The sequence below is a fragment of the Siphateles boraxobius genome, unplaced genomic scaffold (assembly GCF_051911475.1).
Source record: "Siphateles boraxobius isolate OS27281-9 unplaced genomic scaffold, OSU_SipBor_1 3, whole genome shotgun sequence".
Classification (NCBI taxonomy): Eukaryota; Metazoa; Chordata; class Actinopteri; order Cypriniformes; family Leuciscidae; genus Siphateles; species Siphateles boraxobius.
This window is the reverse complement of record NW_027508919.1, coordinates 4,370,019-4,391,497: the sequence shown is the minus strand read 5'-3', so window position 1 is coordinate 4,391,497 and position 21,479 is coordinate 4,370,019. Positions and strand designations below refer to the sequence as shown.

Here is a 21,479-nt window from a genome sequence, read left to right as displayed (position 1 = left end):
CAGACTCCAGGCACAATACGTTGACCGCAAGCGAGCGAGTCCCTACCCTCTAGTAGAGACCACGCGAGCAGGAGAACTGATATAACAGAATTTTTAACTCACTACCTGCAGTGGCTCAGGGGCGGTCTCTGCAGTGCAGTCGCACCAGGGACAAGGCCCAAGAGGATAAAGAGGGACACAAGGATTTACAAGACCTTGCTCCTCAGGAACCTGACGATCAGAACGTGCTTCTGCATACTTCTGCAACACGATGAGCGTCGTTTAAACACAGAGGCAACATCATTTTGAGGGTGATTTAGGAAAACAGCCTACTGCAAACCATTTTGCAGGAAAGAGAGCACTGAAGTGATCGAAAGCTTTCAGGATCTCCTCTGGAGAGAAGACGCAGTCAACGACTAGGTTCCACTTCTAAAGGTGTAAGCACGCTACCCCATTCTAGGGGGTGCTCGCAGAAGTGATGGTAACTATCACACATTCTTGTGATAGCCACCTGAACCTCCGCGTTCAGATGTAAGACCGCCCGGAATCCCCGGGGGAAGAACGCGTGTGCCATCGTGCCCCGCCCCCGAAGAGTTTTCCGGGGAAGTCAGGAAGGCTGTTGATGGGAGCCAGGTCTAGTTGGGCCAATAAGGGGCAACTATGAAGACCTGTTCCTCTCCTGACTTGGCACGTAGGTGCAAGTGACGGGCGCAAAAGACAGGAGCATTGCTCAACACAACATGTGAAGATCACTGGGCTTCAGGAGCATTTTCTGCTCAGCACTTGGGTGTGACAAGTTCACTGAGCTTCAGGAGCATTCCTGCTCAACACCTGAGTGTGATAAACTCACCGAGCTTCAGGAGCATTTCTGCTCAACACTTGAGTACGAAGAACCTCACTGAGCGACAGGAGCATTTCTGCTCAGCACTTGAGTGTGACAAGTTCACTGAACTTCAGGAGCATTCCTGCTCAACACCTGAGTGTGATAAACTCACTGAGCTTCAGGAGCATTTCTGCTCAACACTTGAGTGCGAAGAATTTCACTGAACGACAGGAGCATTTCTGCTCAGCACTTGAGTGTGACAAGTTCACTGAGCTTCAGGAGCATTACTGCTCAACACCTGAGTGTGATAAACTCACTGAGCTTCAGGAGCATTTCTGCTCAACACTTGAGTGCGAGGAACTTCACTGAGCACCAGGAGCATTTCTGCTCAGCACTGCGGTGATGAATTCACTGAGCTACCTGTGAGGGACTCACTGAGCTACAGGAGCATTGCTGCTCAACACCTGAGTGCGATGAACTTCACTGAGTTTCAGGAGCCACTCTGCTCAACATGAAGTGTGATGATCTCACTGACTTGAGCAGGCGCAAGGCGACCCTGAGTCGCAGTCACTTCTTAGAAGGCTCACTGGGGTTAAACGTATTCTGCGGGCCCCCGGGGCAGCTGAGACCCAGTGTTTGTCCAAGGGTAGTCCGCTCGGTTTACCCAAACACTGGCGGAAAAATAAAACCGGGGGGGCAATTGAGCGGCCCCGGAATGGTCAAGACCCAGCGGACCCAGGGGATGGAGTCTCCACTTGCCCTGGCTATAACTGTCGTGAGGCTCGATGGCGGCACGATTGAGTAAGCGGGAGGAGTGGAACAAGGCGCCCTCAGAAGCGTCTGACTCCAAGGAGGAGGTGACGGGAGAGTTTGTGACACCCGCAATGTCTAACAACTCGAGGCACGAATGCCCGTGTAGTCCCCCGTTAAAACACGCCCTTTGTACATGGCCCCTCTGTTGAAGAGGGTTTGGCAGCAGACCGGGATGAACTATAGTCACACAGGGTGAGCTGCTCTGCCACGGTCACCTCGGGACTCGATCGTGAAGCTAGCGCTGAAGCGGTCACATATGGAGGGAGCCAAAGGCTGCGACTACCATATACCCCAGGAGCCTCTGAAAGTTCTTTCAGTGGGACCCTTTCTCACTTCAACACCAGCTGAACACATTCTCATTGGAGAGACATGTTGGACCGAGTACCTCGCCAAAACTAGAAAAGAGATACTCAGCCCGTGGGCGAGATTACTCTCTTCCAGTTGACCTGAAGACCCAACGGGCTCTGGAGCACTCGAGGGGAAGGACACTGTACTGATACTCCACCCTTAGACGCAACACACAGGATGGCCTGCGGTGCGGGAGGTAGAGATCTGAAGCACATGTCTTTCAGGTCAAAGCTGCAGACCAATCTTGGGCCAAGAAGGTCACGACCCACCCCCTAGTAGCACGAAGAACGAGTTTACAACTGGCCTTCGTACCGGCTGGAGGAGCGGCTATATCAAATCCTTCGCCAGCAGGATAAGATAAGCACGCACAAGTCAGGAGCACTGCTCAACACTCGGTGTGATGAATATCACTGAATTTTCAGGAGCACGTCTGCTCAACACCTAATGTGATGACTATCACTGACTTGAGCGGGGTAGCCGAGCCTGAGGTGGGGCAGCAAAGTAGAGAGAGTGGTGTTAGTGTGCTGTGCAACACTTACCTGTCTCCACAAGCGGCAGGGGGCGCGTGAGAAGGCGGATGACCGGGTCCTCGAACGCACCAAGCTGCCTGCTGGCGACCAAGGGGGAGCTGAGGGGTGTAAGGCTATACAGGGTCACACCCGCCAGACTGGCCCTCTCGGGACCCAGGACCAGATGAAATTGCTCTCTCTTTGAAGTGTGGGTACCGCTTGCTCCGCTTTTTTTTTTTTTTTTTTTTTTTTTTTTTAGGGAGCCAGCGGCGGAACAGACACACACATAAACAAAGGCTCCACCCGGCCCTCACCCGGGGGAGGGAGTGATCGTGCCACTCCAAGAGCATCTCATCCATACCTGGGCGGCCCGCTCCGGAATGCTTTCGCTGTCGCTTGCCACCTGGCTTGGCAGCGCCTGGAGCGGGCTGGGCGTCTCTACTGCGGCCGGCTCCATGCTGAGGCCTGGGTGGAGGCTGCTGCGGAGGGCCAGCAGGAGCGGCGGCCGGAGAACACCCACGGCGACGAGCAGGCGGAGGAGCTGCCACCGGCGGCGGGTGGAGGCAGCAGCTGGCCACCGGGGCAGGATGTGCCGGATGACCTCCGTCTGCGCTTGAGCGGCAGAGAACTGTTTGATGCAGTTCTCCACCGCGTCGCCGACCAGCCCAACCTGGGAAATTGGGGAGACCAGGAACCGAACCTTGTCCGCATCCGCCATACCAACCAGGCTGAGCCAACGAAGGCGCTACTGGACCACGAAGGTGGACATCGCCAGACCGATCACGCACGCTACGACACCCGCACCCCGGAGGGTGAGGTCGGATGCAGTGCGGTGCTCACCTATGAGCGCACGGTCTGGATTACCCTTGTGCATGCCATGGGTGCCCTAGCCTGCAGCAACGCCATGGCACGCAAGAGGAAGGGGCTTGCCCACAGGCTTTGTAAGCTCTGCCCGTCGGAACAGACGAAACTCACAGGCCTTAGGGGGGAGACGAGGATCCCCCCAAAAGGCAGCGGCCGCCGGACACAGGTGCACCTGTGTCGACAGACCGCTCCAATGGAGGGACACCTCGCAACCCTTCACCGTTCCTCCATCAAGGGTAATGAGGGGGGGAAAGCTATTCAGGCAGTTTCTGGCAGAGAAAGATGCTGTTCACCACCTGATAAGCTCTCCATGCATTTCGGGAAAGAAAGGCACTGGGGCGGCGAGCTGAGAACCAGCGCGGCCCGCCCCAAGATACCAAACTCCAGATTCCAACCGAGACTGAACGGGACACGGTGGAGGTTCCACTCGAGCCCGGCAGCCTCGGCGGCCCGTTTCAGCATAGCTGATAATTCTGGATCCGGCTCGGGCAACATTGAACTCCCGGAGGGAGACAATGCAGCCGAGTCATCATCTCTAGAAGTCAGCTCACCCTCCGATGCTGCAATCGGCGTCCTGTCCTCCAGGGGAGCCCCGAGTGAAATCGCTGGCCCACCCATTACAGATGGACCAGCAGACAACACAGGAGGCTCCAGTGGTTGCAGTGGAAGGGAGGAGTGAGGAGCCCACAGGGAATGGTTACCGGGCGGGACATCCAACACTATCCTCCGGTCACCCATCCCACACAGCACCCGAGGGTGGGGCATGGTAATGGGGACTCGCTCTCCGCGAACGAAGGCGAGTCTCGCCCTCAACACTGCGACAGTCATGTTCCCACAGTGAAAACATGAGCTGTCCACAAAAGCTGTCTCAGCGTGCTGTAAGGCCAAACACGTGACACAACAGTTGTGACCATCAGAGAGAGACAGGGAACGACCGCACCCAGAAACGCACGGGCAGAATGACATCTTGAAAAAGACGCAAACGCACCCGTGTTGCTCTTTCAGAAAATAGTACCGTCACCAGTGCCGGAGCACACAGGGGAATGACCGCGGCAACACTGAACAGAGAACTGAAACAGTGAAGCACTCACTTTTCCGCCCTCTAACCAGCCATCAACACACACAAACATTTAGAAATTTGTTGCTGTTAAAACAGCAGTTGAGAGCTCAAAGCTCGCGATCACCGCTGCACTCGCGCTGTAGAACACCAGCACTGGGAGAGTCTTCCTGAAGAACACCGACACACTCGCTCGTTGTAGACAACAGCACTCTCAGAGACATCAAACGATCGGCTCCGAAGCGAAAGGCAACTAGTGCGTGCATCCACTTCCGTATTTATACCCGCGCCGCGGGGGCGGAGTGTGTGATGCGAATCACGCACGCCAATTACATTGGCTCGTTCAATAGTACTCGAAGAAGACAGGCTCTCTAGCGATCTCCCAATTCAGTCGACCGTCGACTACGTCTGACGTTCTCGACTGAAAGGGAACTAAAATGACGATCAATATCGGCATGGCGTTTTCGAGATGCCGAGAGCTAACTGCTAGTCTCATATAGCTAACAAACTAACACATATAATCCATAACTTTCAACACACTCAAATGCAGTTTAGTATGATAGTGTAACGTTAGACCAAATGAAACAGCGCTGCGTTACCTCACAAGTTTAATTCGTCAAATAAACGGACCTGTGCGAGTAGTTATTCAGCACTTGCGGGTAGTTTGGTAGAATTAAATGTCCTCATTCCTTTATATTTGCGGGACTCGCGTGTGGCTCTGATATGTCTTTCATTAGCAATCGCGCCCTGCTTCATACCACAGTCATGTTAAAAAACATGAATGTTTTCACTCACCCATAAACATTATTAGATCCATCAGCATAACAGCAAGTTCCATGATACCGCTTATTCACTGCGTCATCAATCTACACCTTTGTTATTGTAAGAGGTTAGTGACCCCTAGCGGCAAAAAAATGTATATTTTGTATGTTTAATGTTTTATGCTAGTCCCTATAAGCATGAGCAACAGTGATGCATTAGCAAACAGCACTAACAAGTAGTTCCAAGTACTACAAATACTGTCTACTCCACACAACTTCATGTAGCTTCTCTTTTTAAAATTTATCTTTTAAACTTGATGAGAAACCACATCTATTTTTGATTCTTAGAAATGAGTTCAAATGAAATCAGTGAAGTATACATGCTCTGGGTTACATTTCTTTTAAACCATACGAATTTGCAGGCCAGAGTTCACCAAATGAAAAATGTGGTGTTTGAAAATGCTCACATGTTTGTGTGCATATGAAGTGAACACAAGTTCTAGTGCCCTTCAAACTTCAATGAAGTGTCTGTACCCCAAAAGTAAGGAAACATCCTGGGCTAAAATAACGAACACTAAGCTTCTGCCTTTGAATAAACAGACAAAAGATGTACGAGTCCATTGTGGACAATAAACAATCCCTGGTCTTAAGTGTTCCCAGAGGTATGTTAAGGACAGGACGTTTGTTTTGAGGACGTGCTGGAAGCTCTAATCATACATCTGGGAGCGTTTACATGGCCTGCTCTCTGTGGTGTGTCCTCACGATTAGCAGACACCATGTGCACAGGTCAATGCCAGCGGACTTCCTGCAAGAGAAATGAACGAATCGGCTAAGACATCTAACTGTGATTTATGACCCGAGTACTCGGGGTCTCAGACCCCTTAAGTTAATCATTGTGAGGAGGAGGTCGGTCTTTCCATTGGTCACTGTTGCTGAGTCTCAATCTGTTGACCCTCAAGGCCAAAGACTCTTACATTTGTAATTGAATAATCCATCAAAATGATTGGGGGATTAAGGTTTTCTTCCTTAAAATCCTTAGAAACACAGCCACTGTTGAGTTTTGCATGGACAAACACCACTCTCATTGATCCATGAATGTATCCTTCAAATTTCCAAATGTTCTTGTTATCTATCTCGCACCTGAAGGTCCATATGGATGCCACACATGTACTAACACAACTCAATTTACGACCCCCTGAAGAGTGTTGGTAACCCTGAAAAAAATTAAATCCATCCGTTATTCTTAAACCTGCATTTCATTCTTCTCCTGCAAATATACTGAATGGCCAAGCAAAGTACAAAACCTCCAAGAAAAACCTCTCATAAAACAATTAAATGAAGATTAATCCTGGATTTATTATTTTGTTGTGTGCACCACCGAATTCCAAGGAGAAACTGCAGGAAAACATTCCAAAGTAGCACGAATTTACCACATATATTTAACCACAAAGTGCAAAGGACTGAGAAAGAGGATTCGGATTACCAGTAAAGCCTTAAGAAAATGAAATAATGACTTTTTCCCTGTTGCCCTTTGCCAGTGTTAAAGTTTTTAACTTTGCTATAAATCGTGAATTCATCGCAGGGTAATCTAAACGCTTTGAGTTCAGGCCTACAAAAGCATTCCTTCTAATATTGGACTTCGTGGTGGGCTCAATGGTGTTTTGAGGGAAATCTGGGGGGATTGTATCAATGGGCCCTTCGATTCAAATTAAGACTCAAGTGTTTTAATCAAATCTTTCACAGTTTTTGACTGCCTCCACCTACTTAATATAGTGTGTTTGGGTTGGACAGTTCAGAAATGTCCTACCTTGCATTACATCTCTGGTTTTAAGCCTTTAAATACACTGCAATTTTTCCTGTAAAAAAATATCTAAACAAGATTTACCTGAAAAAATATTGCATAATACATTAAGCGCCAGCGCAAACCATCTATTGGTGTTAAAAAACTACTGTCAGGATTGACTAAAGACACGCAGTGAAAAATTAGTGCTGAATAGGGTTATTTTTGCGGTTGACCCAGATAGCATGGTGACATTGATACAGGGTTGAGTTTTGATCCAAACCATCATTTTGGTTGAGATTGACATTTCAATGTTTAAAGTGCGTTGGATCAGCATTGAAATTTTGATGAAAGCCAACAGCACACATGGGTGGAGACAGTGACATTGATTTGTAGTTGATGAGCACAAGATCATTCAGGCATGTATCTCTGCAGAACACTAGTGGGTGTTTCTCAATTAGTGGGGCTTTTTCAAACCACAATGGGCATTTTCAACCGCTTTACCCGATTTACTCTAATCCACTGGGGGCTTGGTTTAGGGGTGGGCCTTCATGATTTTAGCAAGTCTCTTGAAAAATGGTTGAAAAACATTTATTGTAGTTTGAAATTGGCCACTGATTGGTAAATGCCCATTTTGGTTTTGTATGTGCACTTCTCAGTAGTCTAATGCTTCCTCATTGTTTGTTGCAGCACCTGACATATTTACATGACTTCTCTAGCACAGTTTCAAACAATGGTGCATCTTGCTTATTTCTCTGTTCCTTTGTTTTGCGTGCTTATTTGCGTTTGATTTGTGCAGGAGACATGAACATGAGCAAGAATGTTACACTGCAAACATAGCCCATGTCTTGCATCCGGGAAAAAACCTTAGCTCTTTTACTCTACAAGATAAACTTGTTACTTGAATGCTAAGTAGTTTCACAGAAAATGAACTGAGATGTAGTGAATGGCTATAGCTCAGAGGTGTTTGTTCCTCTTCATGAAGAGTTTAGCTCCAGCATCTGGAAGTGTTCATTGATCTAATGACCTTGATTAGCTGCCTCAGGTGTGTTTAATTAGGGCTGGAGATAAAATCGGACACCCCTGCCATAGTGCTTTCTTTTGAAATTGAAGCATTAATAGATTTGAGAAAAATAAGGTTACACTTTATTTTAAGGTGTCATTGTTACAGTGTAATTATATAATTAAGTACTGAGTAACATTAAGCAACTACATGTACTTACTGTAGAGATTAGGATTTGTTTGAGGGTTAGTTGCATGTAATTATGCATCATTTACTGTTATTACTATGGTAATTACATGTAACATATGTATCAAGAACACTGTCAAATAAAGTGTTACCAAAAATAAATTAAATAAACAGAATTTAATGATACTATAATCATAGTTAGAATATTTTGAGTTCAGAAACTTAAAAAAAAAGTGCATCGTATTGCGTTTAGTATATTAACATTCTTGAATGTGACTATGTATGACAACTGAATTGACTCGTTCTTGAGTAACATCATGCTTTCTTTTCAGATTTCAGAGAACCCAACGGAAAAGAGGCAGTAGTCTTATGCAATACAGATTTTTAAAAACCTGAACCGTTGGACCACCTGTAGTTATGACATCAGACTTCTGAAGCCAATTTTATTTTTAAAGGTTGAAATGCTTTTGTCCTATTTCTCCCCCTTTCTTTTTTAAAGAATAATCTTTCAATATATTTTTGTCATTGATTGATTGAATACAATAAATTGACTCAACTGCTGGAAAGGTGTCATTTATATTTTAAAAGGTTTTTGCCAAATTTTGAAATGGTCATGAATTTGACAGTGTAAAATAAACTGTCTATGCAAAGTGCGGCCTCTTTTTTCTATGTATGAACTCTACTCATTAGGCCAGCACTCTTAAAATTTAAGTGTAATTATTGAGTGAAGCCTGCTCCATCCTCCATTCATTCATGAATTTGACACCCCATTGAAGTGTAGTTGAAATGTTAATGTTGTTTCAACATTAATTTGGTACATCAGATGGCAACATTGTTTGACATTCCTTTCAGTTCTATTTTCAGTGTTTCAACAAAATGTATTTAGAATCAACATCACATTTTAACATTGATCAAACCATATTACCAAATATTATTTTTGTTAATTCAACAGCAGTGATGTAGATTCAACATCATAGTGTAACGTTGATTCAACAACATTACCATCAATTATGTTTGTTAATTTCAATATTGATTCAGCATCAGTGATGAGAATCAATCATAGTGTAATGTTGATTCAATAGCATTACCATTGATTTTTTGTTCAACATAGTTTCAACATTAACTGAGGGTTCAAAGTGATGTTGATAAAATATCACTTTGTTATGTTGAGTCAATACTATTACCGTTGATTTTTGGTTGAAATCTCAACATTGCTTCACTATTAACTGAGGGTGCAAGAGTGATACTAAAGCAACATCACTTTGTAACGTTAATTCAATGCAAATCACTGTATCAATGTCACCATTCTATCTGGGAAAAGTTTCACTTTCAGAAGCAAAATTTAAGGGAGGAGAGTATTTAAATGAATCATGCAATGTGATTTACTAAGGTTTCGCTCTTCAATTTACTGGTATTTGCGCCATTATTTAACGCCCCAAAAAAGCATGTCTTAAACCAGACGCTAATTTGCTCTAATTAACTAATTAGCGATGCTGTAGATAGTGTTGGTCATTATGGAAATAATCTGGCAGCGTCTGTGCAGAACTTTTCCAATCCCATCTGTGCTTTTTTGGAATTGCGCTCTCACGCTAATTCTGTTTAGTAAATCTGGCCCTATGATATATACTGTAAGAATATAAGAATATTCTGTAGATCGAATTACATTTTATTTAAGACTTTTCTTACCCATTTTCAAATTGTTAAAAAAAAACTTAAACATAAACCTTAGATGAACAAGACAAAAATAGCTACTAAAGTGGGCATGAAATTAAAATTCATCCTATATGTTTTGTGAAAGCATGGTGTATATATTATTGTGAACAATTCATCCATGGATTTTTTGACTTCGTCATGTATAATCGAACTTGTTGTTACTATCTTTAAGAATTTCACAGTGTTATTTTATAACAGAAAAATAATGTAACCACTTAAAACTATTTAATATTTGTAAAATCAGACACGATGTGTAATATATACAGTATTCATGTTCTCAAGGATTATGCATATTGAATAAAATTAAATATTAAATTGATTGTGAATCGATCAATGATTAAGTTGTTTTTTGATTTAAACCGAGAAGACTGATTCGGCCAATTATATAAGACACTGAAGTGGATAACGGACAGAGAAGCATGCAATGCAAACCCAGGTTTTGCTTTTTCTGCATGAAAGAAACCCAAGAACCAAATCTCATCCCTTTGTGACTGCAGGGAGAGACAAACCCTCATCTGGATCCAATGTCCATGAAGAAGTTTCCACGTCTCTCTGTTCTCCTTTCTTCTCAGAAGGGAATATCGTTTATTTGACTGCTTTATACTTCAAGTACATGGAAATACTTGGGATATGTGACATTAATTTCTTTCCCACCGGCCCGCCAAGAAAGAAGTTCCTGGATTTAAAAAAAGAAACACTACCATGTCAAGAACATTTATAAAAAGCCTTCATATGACACATTTTGTCTCCGATGTTCATTGACAGAAGAAAACATTTTAGGTCAAATAGATTTTCTGAAGAAAATAAAAGCGACGTATGCGGCCGTGCAACTGGATCTTTCTTTACTAGCAATCTCCTTCAGTAACTTCTCACAGTTTGTGCCGGACAAATCCAAAAGGATCATGCTCAAATTCAAAGGGATCGAGCCAATGACAGTGTCGTGTGAGGCGTTCTCGGCTGCGTCTGCATGTAATACAGTCTGTTTACGATACTGCTAATCAAAACATGGCCTCAAATGAGCACCGACAGCATGTGGGCACCATCTGAGTGTATCAGAACAATGGCGAGACATCTGCACACATGTTGCGCTCATATATGCGAGTAACATTAACCCAGCACACTTACAGAACAGAATCAACCTAGATCTACCTGGAATCATTCCATCAAACGTATATGCGTACACTTCCTGTTTGGCTCCTGTTGCTCGTCAACTAAACTCCTCAGGCTTAGTGTAACAGTGTAAATGATATTTACTTAAAATCATCTGCTTTTTGTCATTAATAATCCTCGCCATATGACGTAAGTTAACACAAACTGTCTGTCAAACCAGTTTACAGGATAAGAACAATCACGCTCTGAGGGAGTAAAGGGGATTGTTTAAAAGACGGCGAATGCTGGTATTGCTGTTGAATGGAGTGAAATCACTAGCGTATGTTTCACAGTTGTAGCTGAAAGCATTTTAAAATTGCGTTGTAAACCGTAAAGGATGTGGATTTGGGGCGAGTTCACACAAGCACCTGTCACTTTGTTCCAGATGATACAAAGGCTTGGCCGATGCTAATGGACATACTCCAGTTTAGGAAATCTGATCCACTCACACATAGTGAAGTACTCTTATATTGAGATCAGTGAGCTATAGCTTCATGCGAAACATAGTGTCACTGAAGCCTTTGGCGTATTTTTTTTAAAACTAGCTTGAGGCAAGTAGTTTTATACATTTTAGTGCCATGTCACGTTGATCAATGTGCCATTTTAGGTTGCATTTTTATTGGCTATAGTCAGTAGATGTAGGGTGTAGCAGCAAACACGCTGTGAGATGATCATGCTAAATTTATGACACTGTCAGAAAATTATCGCTGGCAATCTTTGGTCGCAAGACCATGACAACGGCGGTATTTAAATTGCTCTCACTGCACGATTTAACGTTAGGACCACAGTGTAGGAGCCACGACCACAGAAATCGCCAAGAATGGTCATCTTTCATCTGGGACAGCCCAAAACCATACAATGTGCACCGGCCATAACATAACAGGCGGCAAAATCGCAAGAAAAGCTTGACTTATAGGCTACTGACAACTGCTGATATACAGTATTAACTGTTCAAGTCTCAGGTAAGTTTCATTCATGTTTTTCCTTTATAAAATTTCATACCGTATTGCCCCATCATAACCGTTAGTATAACAAGCCTTTAAGCAAGCTTAATTGTTCTAAACTAGTTTGACATGACATGACAATGGAAAGGTTTTGTGTAGACTATTAAAATACTCCCTTATCTTGCTCATCTTCGAGTAGACATTTCTCTGAACCTGCCGCGAGCGCCACAGAGAAAACCAACTTAGAGTTATTACCCAAAAATTAGATTTCATAAAAAATAAATTCTGCTGCAGTTATCCACTTTTTCAAAATATATTAATTTCAAAACGTAACATTAACATAATTAATTTAAGTAATTTAAACGTAGCCTTTGAAAAAAATATAAATCAAGACATTAAATGTGCAAAAAAATGTATATGAATTGCTATTTCCAATTCAACTATAGCAGCAGCAGTATCATTTCATCGACTAGTCTAATAGTCTCGCACATCACTAATATGCATACATTTCATTTCTTTAACAAAATATAGCCTAGCATTCCAAATATTCCCAATTCCCATTGCAATGCTGACAATAAATAAATAGATGGATAGCAAATTAAAAATTTAACTATCAATTTATGAAACAGATATATAAAATATCTTACTTTTGATTTTAGAGTGAAATATGATCCCAGACAATTCTTTGTTTCAAGAATCACACACACGCACACGCGCACACACACACACACACCTGGTTCGCTATCTTTGTGGTTGACTCTCCATAGACGTAATGGTTTTTATATTATACAAACTGTATATTCTATCCCTTTACAATAAGCCTAACCCCTAACCCCAAACCTACCCATCACAGAAAACATTCTGCATTTTTACATTTTCAAAAAAACTCATTCTGTATGATTTATAAACTTGTTTCCTCATGGGGACCTCAATTTAGGTCCTCACGGTGACACAAGCCATGAGTCAGTGTGCATTCAGTTTGAAGTCCCCACCGGGATAGAAAAACAAGCACGCAGACACACACACACACACACACACACACCTGTCTATAATTAGCCACAGACTTTTCCCGGCAGACGTACAAATCTGGGAAAACCACTGGGAGTGTACCTCTGATACTAATTTGCTGGGCATGACTGACCCAGCCTGGCATAGACGTATCTAAAATGATCTTACAGCAGATACGCCATGCCATATCAGTGCAAACATTACTCTGATTTTAGTAGAGATAATAGGTAGAGAGACAGGAAGTGGTTATGTAATAAATAATATCTGCAGTATAATTGGCTAAAGAGGCACAATAAGGCTTACTCAGAACTCCCAGTCAAATACATTCTCCATTGAACTCATACTTCACGCTGCGAGGTGAGTAAGGCTTGTTAACTAAACATCTCTTGATATTTGGAGCCAAACCAACCAAACCGAGGGGTCCACAATTAAGACCTAGACAAAACAAGGTACAAAGCCTCATTCGCTTTGTGACTAACCACAATCTGACCCCAGGTTCACCTTGACATGTTCCAGAACCGCCTGTTGCTTATCAGTCCGCTATCTGCTGTTCTACTGAGAGCCACTAGAGGCCACCACACCACTTCTATTGTGGTTTATACAATCATAACATTATCCAATTCAATAAGAAAACTGTTTGGACCCCAAGAATTGATCTCATGAAACTATCTACATAAACAAAGGTACTTAGAAAAAAATATATAAACTGACTGTTGATTGTTTGACTGAGGCTTGTTTCATAAATTAAATACAAGATGCAATAATGAATCAGTCACAGTTTACCAAGCAAATGTATTTTTATTTGAACACAAACAAACTCTGGAGCTACTCTAATCAGCGTCCAGTTATAGAAAAAAATCCTCAGATGTGTGCTGTACTTCAACAGATCGGAGCACATCTGCCCATATGTCACAGTTAGCATGTGATGTTTTGTCTACGCCCAATTCATTTCAAAACGCCCAACTACTTTCCCAGTACTTTCCATTTCAGGGTTCAAGAAACCAAGAAATTATAAACTAAAAGTTCTAAGTGTCTCTGGCCTGCTGTCCCGGACACGGGTTTAGCCAATGGGGTGAATCTATAGCGTTTTCAACAGAGAAACACTATTACCAACGTAATTGAGCCCAGGAGCGCTTTCACTCTTTCCAGGAAACTCAGCATAATTATCGTCCATGTTGCAGAAATACCAGCGAAAGACCTCATTCTTAATCAGAGATAGAGTTTATCAGTAGAATATTTTAAAACTAGAGCAGATTTTTAGTGCAGACACTATAACTAACACATCTCTTGCGACAAGATATTTTTTGAGCTGCACAGATGTTTAGTGAGACAGAAATGAGAAAATTAATATCAGCAAGTGAACTTGAGGTGATTGAAGCAATAAAGGAATGAAAAATAGCCAAAGAAACTAGATAATTTAAAGAACATTTACCGGGTAACCGTCGCGCCCAGGTTTGCCCTGTGCAAAGAAAAGTTTGGTATAATAAATAAATATAATCCTAGAATAAAAAAAGATTACCAATCTTAAGGCTCCAAAAGGAGTATTTCACAGCGAAGCATTGGTTCCACAAAAAAACCTTTCAGGGAACAGTTTCTTCAAAGACCCATTTTTTTCTTAGAAGGACATTTTAATAATCTAAATAACTTTTTAACATCATGAAGAACCTTTTACGAAATATAAAAGTTCCATGAATATTAAAGGTTCTTAATAAACTGTTAATGCCAATGAAGAATCTTTATTATTAAGAGTGTAACATCATGACAGTTTTCATAATCCAGAGAAGCCATTGTTAATTTCATGAAAAAAAAAGATAAATATTGATTACACATTATTTTAAGACGTTATTATTATTTTTACAATGTAATTATACATTTAAGTAATAATAATGAACTCGATGAATTTACGGTAATGCTTTATTTTACAGTCCAGTTTCCCATGTACATACTATGTACTTATTATAGTAATTACAATAACTGGGTAATAACTGGGTACTAACCCTGAACCTACCCCTAAACCGACCCTTAACCCACGTACTTACCTTATATTACCCAGTACTTTCTAGGTAAGTACACTGTAAGTACTGTACTGTAAAATTAAGAAAAACCTATAGTTTCCAAACTTACTATAGGTTTAGGGTTAGGAATAGGTTAGTTACATGTAATTAAGCATAATTTATAGTTACTACTACAGTAACTATGTAATGTGTAACAAGGACACTGTAAAATAGTTACCTAAATATTTAAAAATTAATATGAATAAAATTAATATTAATTAATATTTTTTAATTCAGTGTGATGAATTTGAAAAATTGCAGTCACTCAATTTGTCATCTGCAAGCATTAAACAGATCAATGAAATCTTCATGACAGCCTGCTAAAATACGGATTAGAAGCCACGTATCTGCCTGAAACAAGGTGTTGACGGCTTGATTTTAACCTAAATCTAAAGCAGGTGTCAGACAGTCTGCAACCTGTTGTTTCACTTTGTTACATTTTTGTTGGATACCAGAACATTAACAGTGGATCAGAAGCACCGGATCTTCTGATTTTCAGCTAAATATTTCAGAACTTTATTTTTTAGCATTATTCTATAACTTTATTCTAGTTTTATTTTAGTATATCAGAATAACTGGTGTGAGTATATTTTTTCGGATCCGATGCGAAGATTCTAGAAATTGCAAATATTCACAAATGTAAAAATTTCAGGAGCTATGAAAGATCCAGAACTTGAAGGCAGTTTCTCAGCTTTTATGACTCACCCTTCAAACGTTTTGTCAGCCTTACCACAATACAGAGCTCATATCTGCTGCATGTCATTATTTTAAGGGTGTGAGGACAGGGTACTTACTGGGAGTCCTGAAAAATAAAGAAAACACAACAAAGAGACGTGAAAACAAAGCCAAATGTCTTTTCACTTTCAGTTTAACTTATGATAAAAAAATACACTTTCACTCTTTCACCAAAAAGGAAACCCTCTAAATAAAAGTTTCCTAATACAAGATGGCACAGAACTGTATGTCAGGTAAGTGTTATGACCCTCAGAGGAGGCAAAGAGGTTTAAGAGACACATTGAAGTTTTATGAGGCAGAAAGTTGTAGGTATTTACTGACGTCTAGACGCTGACAGAACTCGCTCCTCTTAAGAATTTAAAGAAAACATTCACTCAGCACTGTCAAGCTCTGACCGTTGTGAATGAAACAGCTTCACCATTTGGAAAGCATTTACCCAGGCTAAAAAATATGTTCTAAGAACGTTTTGCAAACGTTTTCTATTACATTATAAAAATGTTATTTCTGGATGTTCTCTGAACGCTCAAAAATGTTAAATGCAAAGGTTAAGGAAACTTTCACTTTTATCATTCTTCAAACATTATGGGAATGTTCTTTGAACATTCTGAAGATGTTCTCATTCGTTTTAAAAACATTATTAAAGACCAGATAACTTTGATCCAGCATTCTATTACTGTAATTGGAAGAAGGTTTATTCATAAAAACATTGCCAGAATTTTCTGAGAATGTTAGCTGGGTAAGTGCAAGATAATAAAAGAGAAAGAGTTTGAATGTGTGTGTGCTTTACGGAGATAATTGAAGACATTGAAATCGTTTAGTAAAAAGATTGATCTTTCAATTGATGAGGGTTGTAATTGAATGAGCGCTTTTTAACGATTGAGTTATCATGGACGCATGCGACCCGCCTAATGTTTGCGCTGATTAGTCTGCTAAATATCTTCCAGCTTCCCAACGATTTTCTCTCTCACACTCTAGAGAAACAAACAAACTGTTGTGCAACAGAGAACCTCCTCCATCCATTTCCCCGCATTCGACTCTTCCCGCCCGCATTACGACCCAAACTACAACAAGCACGCACTGTTAAACAGAACCACATAGCAGACTTAGTGACAAAATGACCCACTATCTCTATGTAAATAAAGTGTTCTGCCAGCGTTTGAAGTTCCTCTCCCAGGGCAGCGGGAGCTGGAACAAGTTTAAAAAACAGATGTAAAGAATTGTCATCCTGTCCAAATGCCAGTTGCATGGGAACTCCACGATCCAAGATATAATCAGATATGGTCAGGAGGTGAATATAGGTTCTGCTGCACAAACTGTACACAATATCCATACAGCATACTTAAGGTCATGGATGTTTTCAGGCAAGACATTATCCGGACACTTTCTTAAACCTCACAAGCTGTACTGATGGTGACGCGACAGTGAATCATTCTGAATCTGTGCCCTTGAGTGCCACATGTGTTTCTACCGCACAGCTCATTTAGAAATACATCAGCATCTTTATTTGTCATCATCAGTCTGAGTTTAATACCTCTGAATCATTTGAGGGTCGGTGACTTAAAACCACATTCAATGAGGATTTCCTCCCTGTCACATCTAATGATTATGAATTAAGCACACTAGTAACAATATTTATAGAAAGGCGCTAGACATCAAGAACAGGCAACATAAATGAAGAGATGGCACTCACCAGGGTCACCTCTTCTGCCCATCCGTCCACGTTTCCCAGGAGGACCTGAAGTCAGGACAGACAGAGAATGACTTGATAAATATCTTACATAAAATACATTTTGGAAATGATTTGACTTCAACGCTGTCAGGGGTAAGTCCAATGACGAAGAAGGTACAAATAATGACAGTCTTTATTAAACATAAGCCAGCAACTCGAAACAGTGTGCCATGCACAAAATATACCGGACCAAGAATGAGCAAAGGTGAGGAACTTAAATACATATGGTGATAAATTAAATAATGAACAGCTGTGATGATTAAATTAATATCCATGGTAACTGGTTATGGCGGGAAAAGGAGAACAAAGGAACACAAGAAAATAGGTGACTTAACAGACTGATAGAAAACGAAACCAAAACTACTGTGACAAACGCTGAGATTAAATAATAATGAACTTAGTTCATTTAAAATATATATTGCAAATTTCACCAAATATATATGGTCAGTTTCACAAAGAAATGTGTTACATTTGACAACCAAATCAACATAAAAAAAATAATAAAAATTGTACTTAGTTTGTCTTTCAGCACCATTAGGATTTTTAATGTGACATTATTTTCATGACAATAAAAAAGTTATTGTAATGCAGCATTTAGCTGAGCATTTTGGTTAACTTAATTTTGTATTTTTATTTGATGTATATTGTATTAGTTTGAGATCAAACAATAATTATTGGTACCCTTTTTAAAGTTAATGTAAAAAATCTGATTCTCATTAAATATAAAACAAAAATATCATCTTACCTGAAAACAAATATTGTTTGAATTATGGAAATGAGAAATTTAAATGGGAGAGTTTAACAGGATTAGGTTCAAATCAATTGTTCACCGATAGAAAAAAGATAAAGTTGGCATATCTGTGCATGAGGCATCTGGGCACCTTGCATCACTCCCTGTTCGTGTATATGTAAGTCAGAACAAAGCAGCCGAGGGCATACCTCCCAGACGGTAGCCAGGTCCCCCTTCTTCCCTCCTCTCTGTTCCTCTGGTAAACCAATTAACCCCCTCCTTCTTTCTGTCCCTTGGGCACTAAATCACTTCCATCAACCTTTTTTCCCTCCCTTAGGTACTGTGAAATAGAAACCATACCTGGGCTTGGCAGGAGAAGGGGATTCTGGGATGCTAACAAGCTTTGGTCGCAGACTCACTCTTCTTGTTGGCATTATTGATATTGTTCTAGGTTAATCAACCCCTGCTGGTTTAACCCCTATTAGAAAGATTGTCAAGAAAGGGTCTCAGGGTTTCACTTCCCCGGTGTGGTTCACTTTACTAAATCTAGTGCATCCAATATCCTTACAGGAATGTTCAAAGTTCAATAAAACTTAAACTCTATCAAATCTGTGAGATGCAGTCGAATAACACAGGAAATACATTCTACATGTCTCTCAGTTATTTATTTATTCATTTATTAAAGATTTACTTTTGGAGTTTTTGCCTTTTTGTTATGATAGGACAGTGAGTAGACAGGAAGCGAAGTGGAAGGGAGAAAGGGCAACGGGATCGGGAAAGGTCCATGAGCCAGAAATCGAACTCTGGTCACCTGAGCTGCCCACAGAGCTATCAGCACTGCACAGACGATGGGACATCATTTTCAACTTGACTGCAATGTTTCAATCTACATCACTCAATGCATAATGCCTGTACATAAATCAACTTTAATGTAATGTCATCGCTCTATTGCCTCAATGGTGTAGTGTTTTTGGGCGGATTGCCAGCAACAGTCATTTTAGGATTGTTTGTGAATTGATCTTAGGCCCTGTTTACACCTGGAATTTAGATGCATTTTGGTCAATCGGACTACAAGTAGAAGAGGGAGACATATTCCCGTTTACACCTGATGTCTCTTTTGTGCATTTTCAACCGCTTCTGTCCAGATTTCTTCAAGGGTAGGGTCTATGGGGGGTCAATGTATGGGTTTTTCAGATCAAACCCAAACCTAATGAACAAAATAAGCTCGTGCAATTTACATATGAACGCGCCTGGAGACAATGAAAAAACATACTGAGAACATCAGCTTTTGTTTCTGCTCTGACAGCCACAAGACGACGTGGAACGCTGTGAGTTAGAAATCAGGAATGGTGAGAGAACATTGTGCTTGGTACATTTTTCATCTTCAAACCAAACTTGGGTCTTCAGCCGACAAAGTTTAAATCCTGTCTGGCTAGAGCTCTTCCCATAATGTTTACGCATTAGGTCAGTAGGTGGAGAGTATGCGTCTTTTGTGGCAGTTTGAACGCTTTCGCTTTCGACCACAGTGTTTACACTACGAAAGCAATCCAGTTGAGTGCGTTTTCAACTACCTCTGGAAGTAAGTGGACAAGCTCAAAAAATTTCAGACCCAGTTTACACCTGTATTTAGCCTTGTCCACCTGTGATCTGATCGACCAAAACGCATCTTAATGCCAGGTGTAAACAGGGCCTTAGTGATTTAGGAGTCCTCTCGACTACCCCTAACTTTTCAGATTTAGGAGCTGGTTTTAACGCTAAAATGCTTGCTCTTAAAGAACAGATTTAGGAGTCTTAAAGACACCAATTATGTAAAATTCACTTTTACATGGCTGGGAACATAAATGTGTGTTGGCAGTGTATGTACACATCCACCCTATAATGATAAAAATCCACCCAGTGCTTTTTTTTTTAATTCCCATAAATCATAAGCACTGTCTCTGAACAAGCTGTTCTCAGATTCGGGGCAATGTGACGTACTTTTGTACAAGCCCCTCACACAACTGTTGACTGACACTGCAGTTTGAGCATAGACCCGCCCTGAGTGAGCTGTAGCTACACAGTCCAACATTGTTTCGACGCCGGAGCAGCTGTAGACAAGAATGTCTCCTAAGCGATTGAAGTGTTTTGCTGTTGGATGTAAGAATGAACATAGCAGTCTTCATTTACTCTCGTTGTTACTCGAGGATAGATCTGTACCAACGGTTGTGTCCGTGATCCAGCTTACAGTCTTCGGATCGATAGGCCTAACATTACTGATCACGGCAGAAATGAAAGTGAGAGCGTCATCAGCTCATCAAGTCGTTTTACGGATATAAAATTTACCAGTTTATTAAGCACCCACTGAAAAGGTATGTATATATTTGTTTACTGTTAGTTGTAACAATTGTTTTGTGTACTGCGCTGTGTATGTTGATGATAATAATTTGTTACATTTTTATATATAGCACTTTTCTCTGCACTCAAAGTGCTTTACATAGAAGGGGGGAATCTCCTCAACCACCACCAATGTGCAGCATCCACCTGGATGATGCGATGGCAGCCATATTGCGCCCACCACACACCAGCTTACTGGTGGAGAGGAGCAATGAAGCCAATGAGTATATATGGGGATGATTAGGAGGCCATGATGGACAACGGCCAATGGGCAAATTTGGCCAGGACTCTTTCGAAGGACTTTTAATGACCACAGAGTCAGGACCTCGGTTTAACATCTCATCCGAAGGACGGTGCTTGTTACAGTATAGTGTCCCCATCACTTTACTGGGGCGTTAGGACCCACACAGACCACAGGGTGAGCGCCACCTGCTGGCCTCACTAACATCTCTTCCAACAGCAACCTAGTTTTCCCAGAAGGTCTCCCATCCAGGTACTAAACAGGCTCAGCCCTGCTTAGCTTCAGTGGGCAACCAGTCTTGGGCTACAGGGTGATATGGCTGCTGGCTGAAAGGGAAAGGAGAGGAATGGGAAATTAGAAAGTGAATGGGAAAGGGAAAGAGATAGTGAAAGGGAGAGAGAGAGTTTATGGATAAGAATTTAATGCGCACTTCTTATACTGTGTTTATTCAGCTTTTACGGTGATTTTCTGGAGTAAAACTGATGCTTCATCTTTTGTGTGATGTACAATAAACTTAATTGAACTCATCACTATATTTTTGGCCATGATTCGGATGCGGTCCGCTACAACAGGCTTGTACTAATAGTGGATAAAAGCAATGAAAAATAAGTTATTAACCGTAATTAAACTAGACTATACCCGTTCAATTTCCATACAGCATATATTCTCTGACTCTATAG

The 21,479-nt window shown here is 41.4% G+C and overlaps 1 protein-coding gene across 1 annotated transcript in view; it reads right to left on the bottom strand.

The window, feature by feature from the left end:
- Positions 1–21,479, bottom strand: part of col23a1a (collagen type XXIII alpha 1 chain a) — a 150,242-nt gene that overhangs the window by 33,525 nt on the left and 95,238 nt on the right. Inside the window, exons 3-5 of the mRNA XM_077247216.1 lie at positions 17,417–17,461; positions 15,786–15,793; positions 14,370–14,396 (exon numbers count right to left, since the gene is read on the bottom strand). Coding sequence (XP_077103331.1) covers positions 14,370–14,396; positions 15,786–15,793; positions 17,417–17,461 — 80 coding nt within the window. The remainder of the gene's footprint in view (positions 1–14,369; positions 14,397–15,785; positions 15,794–17,416; positions 17,462–21,479) is intronic.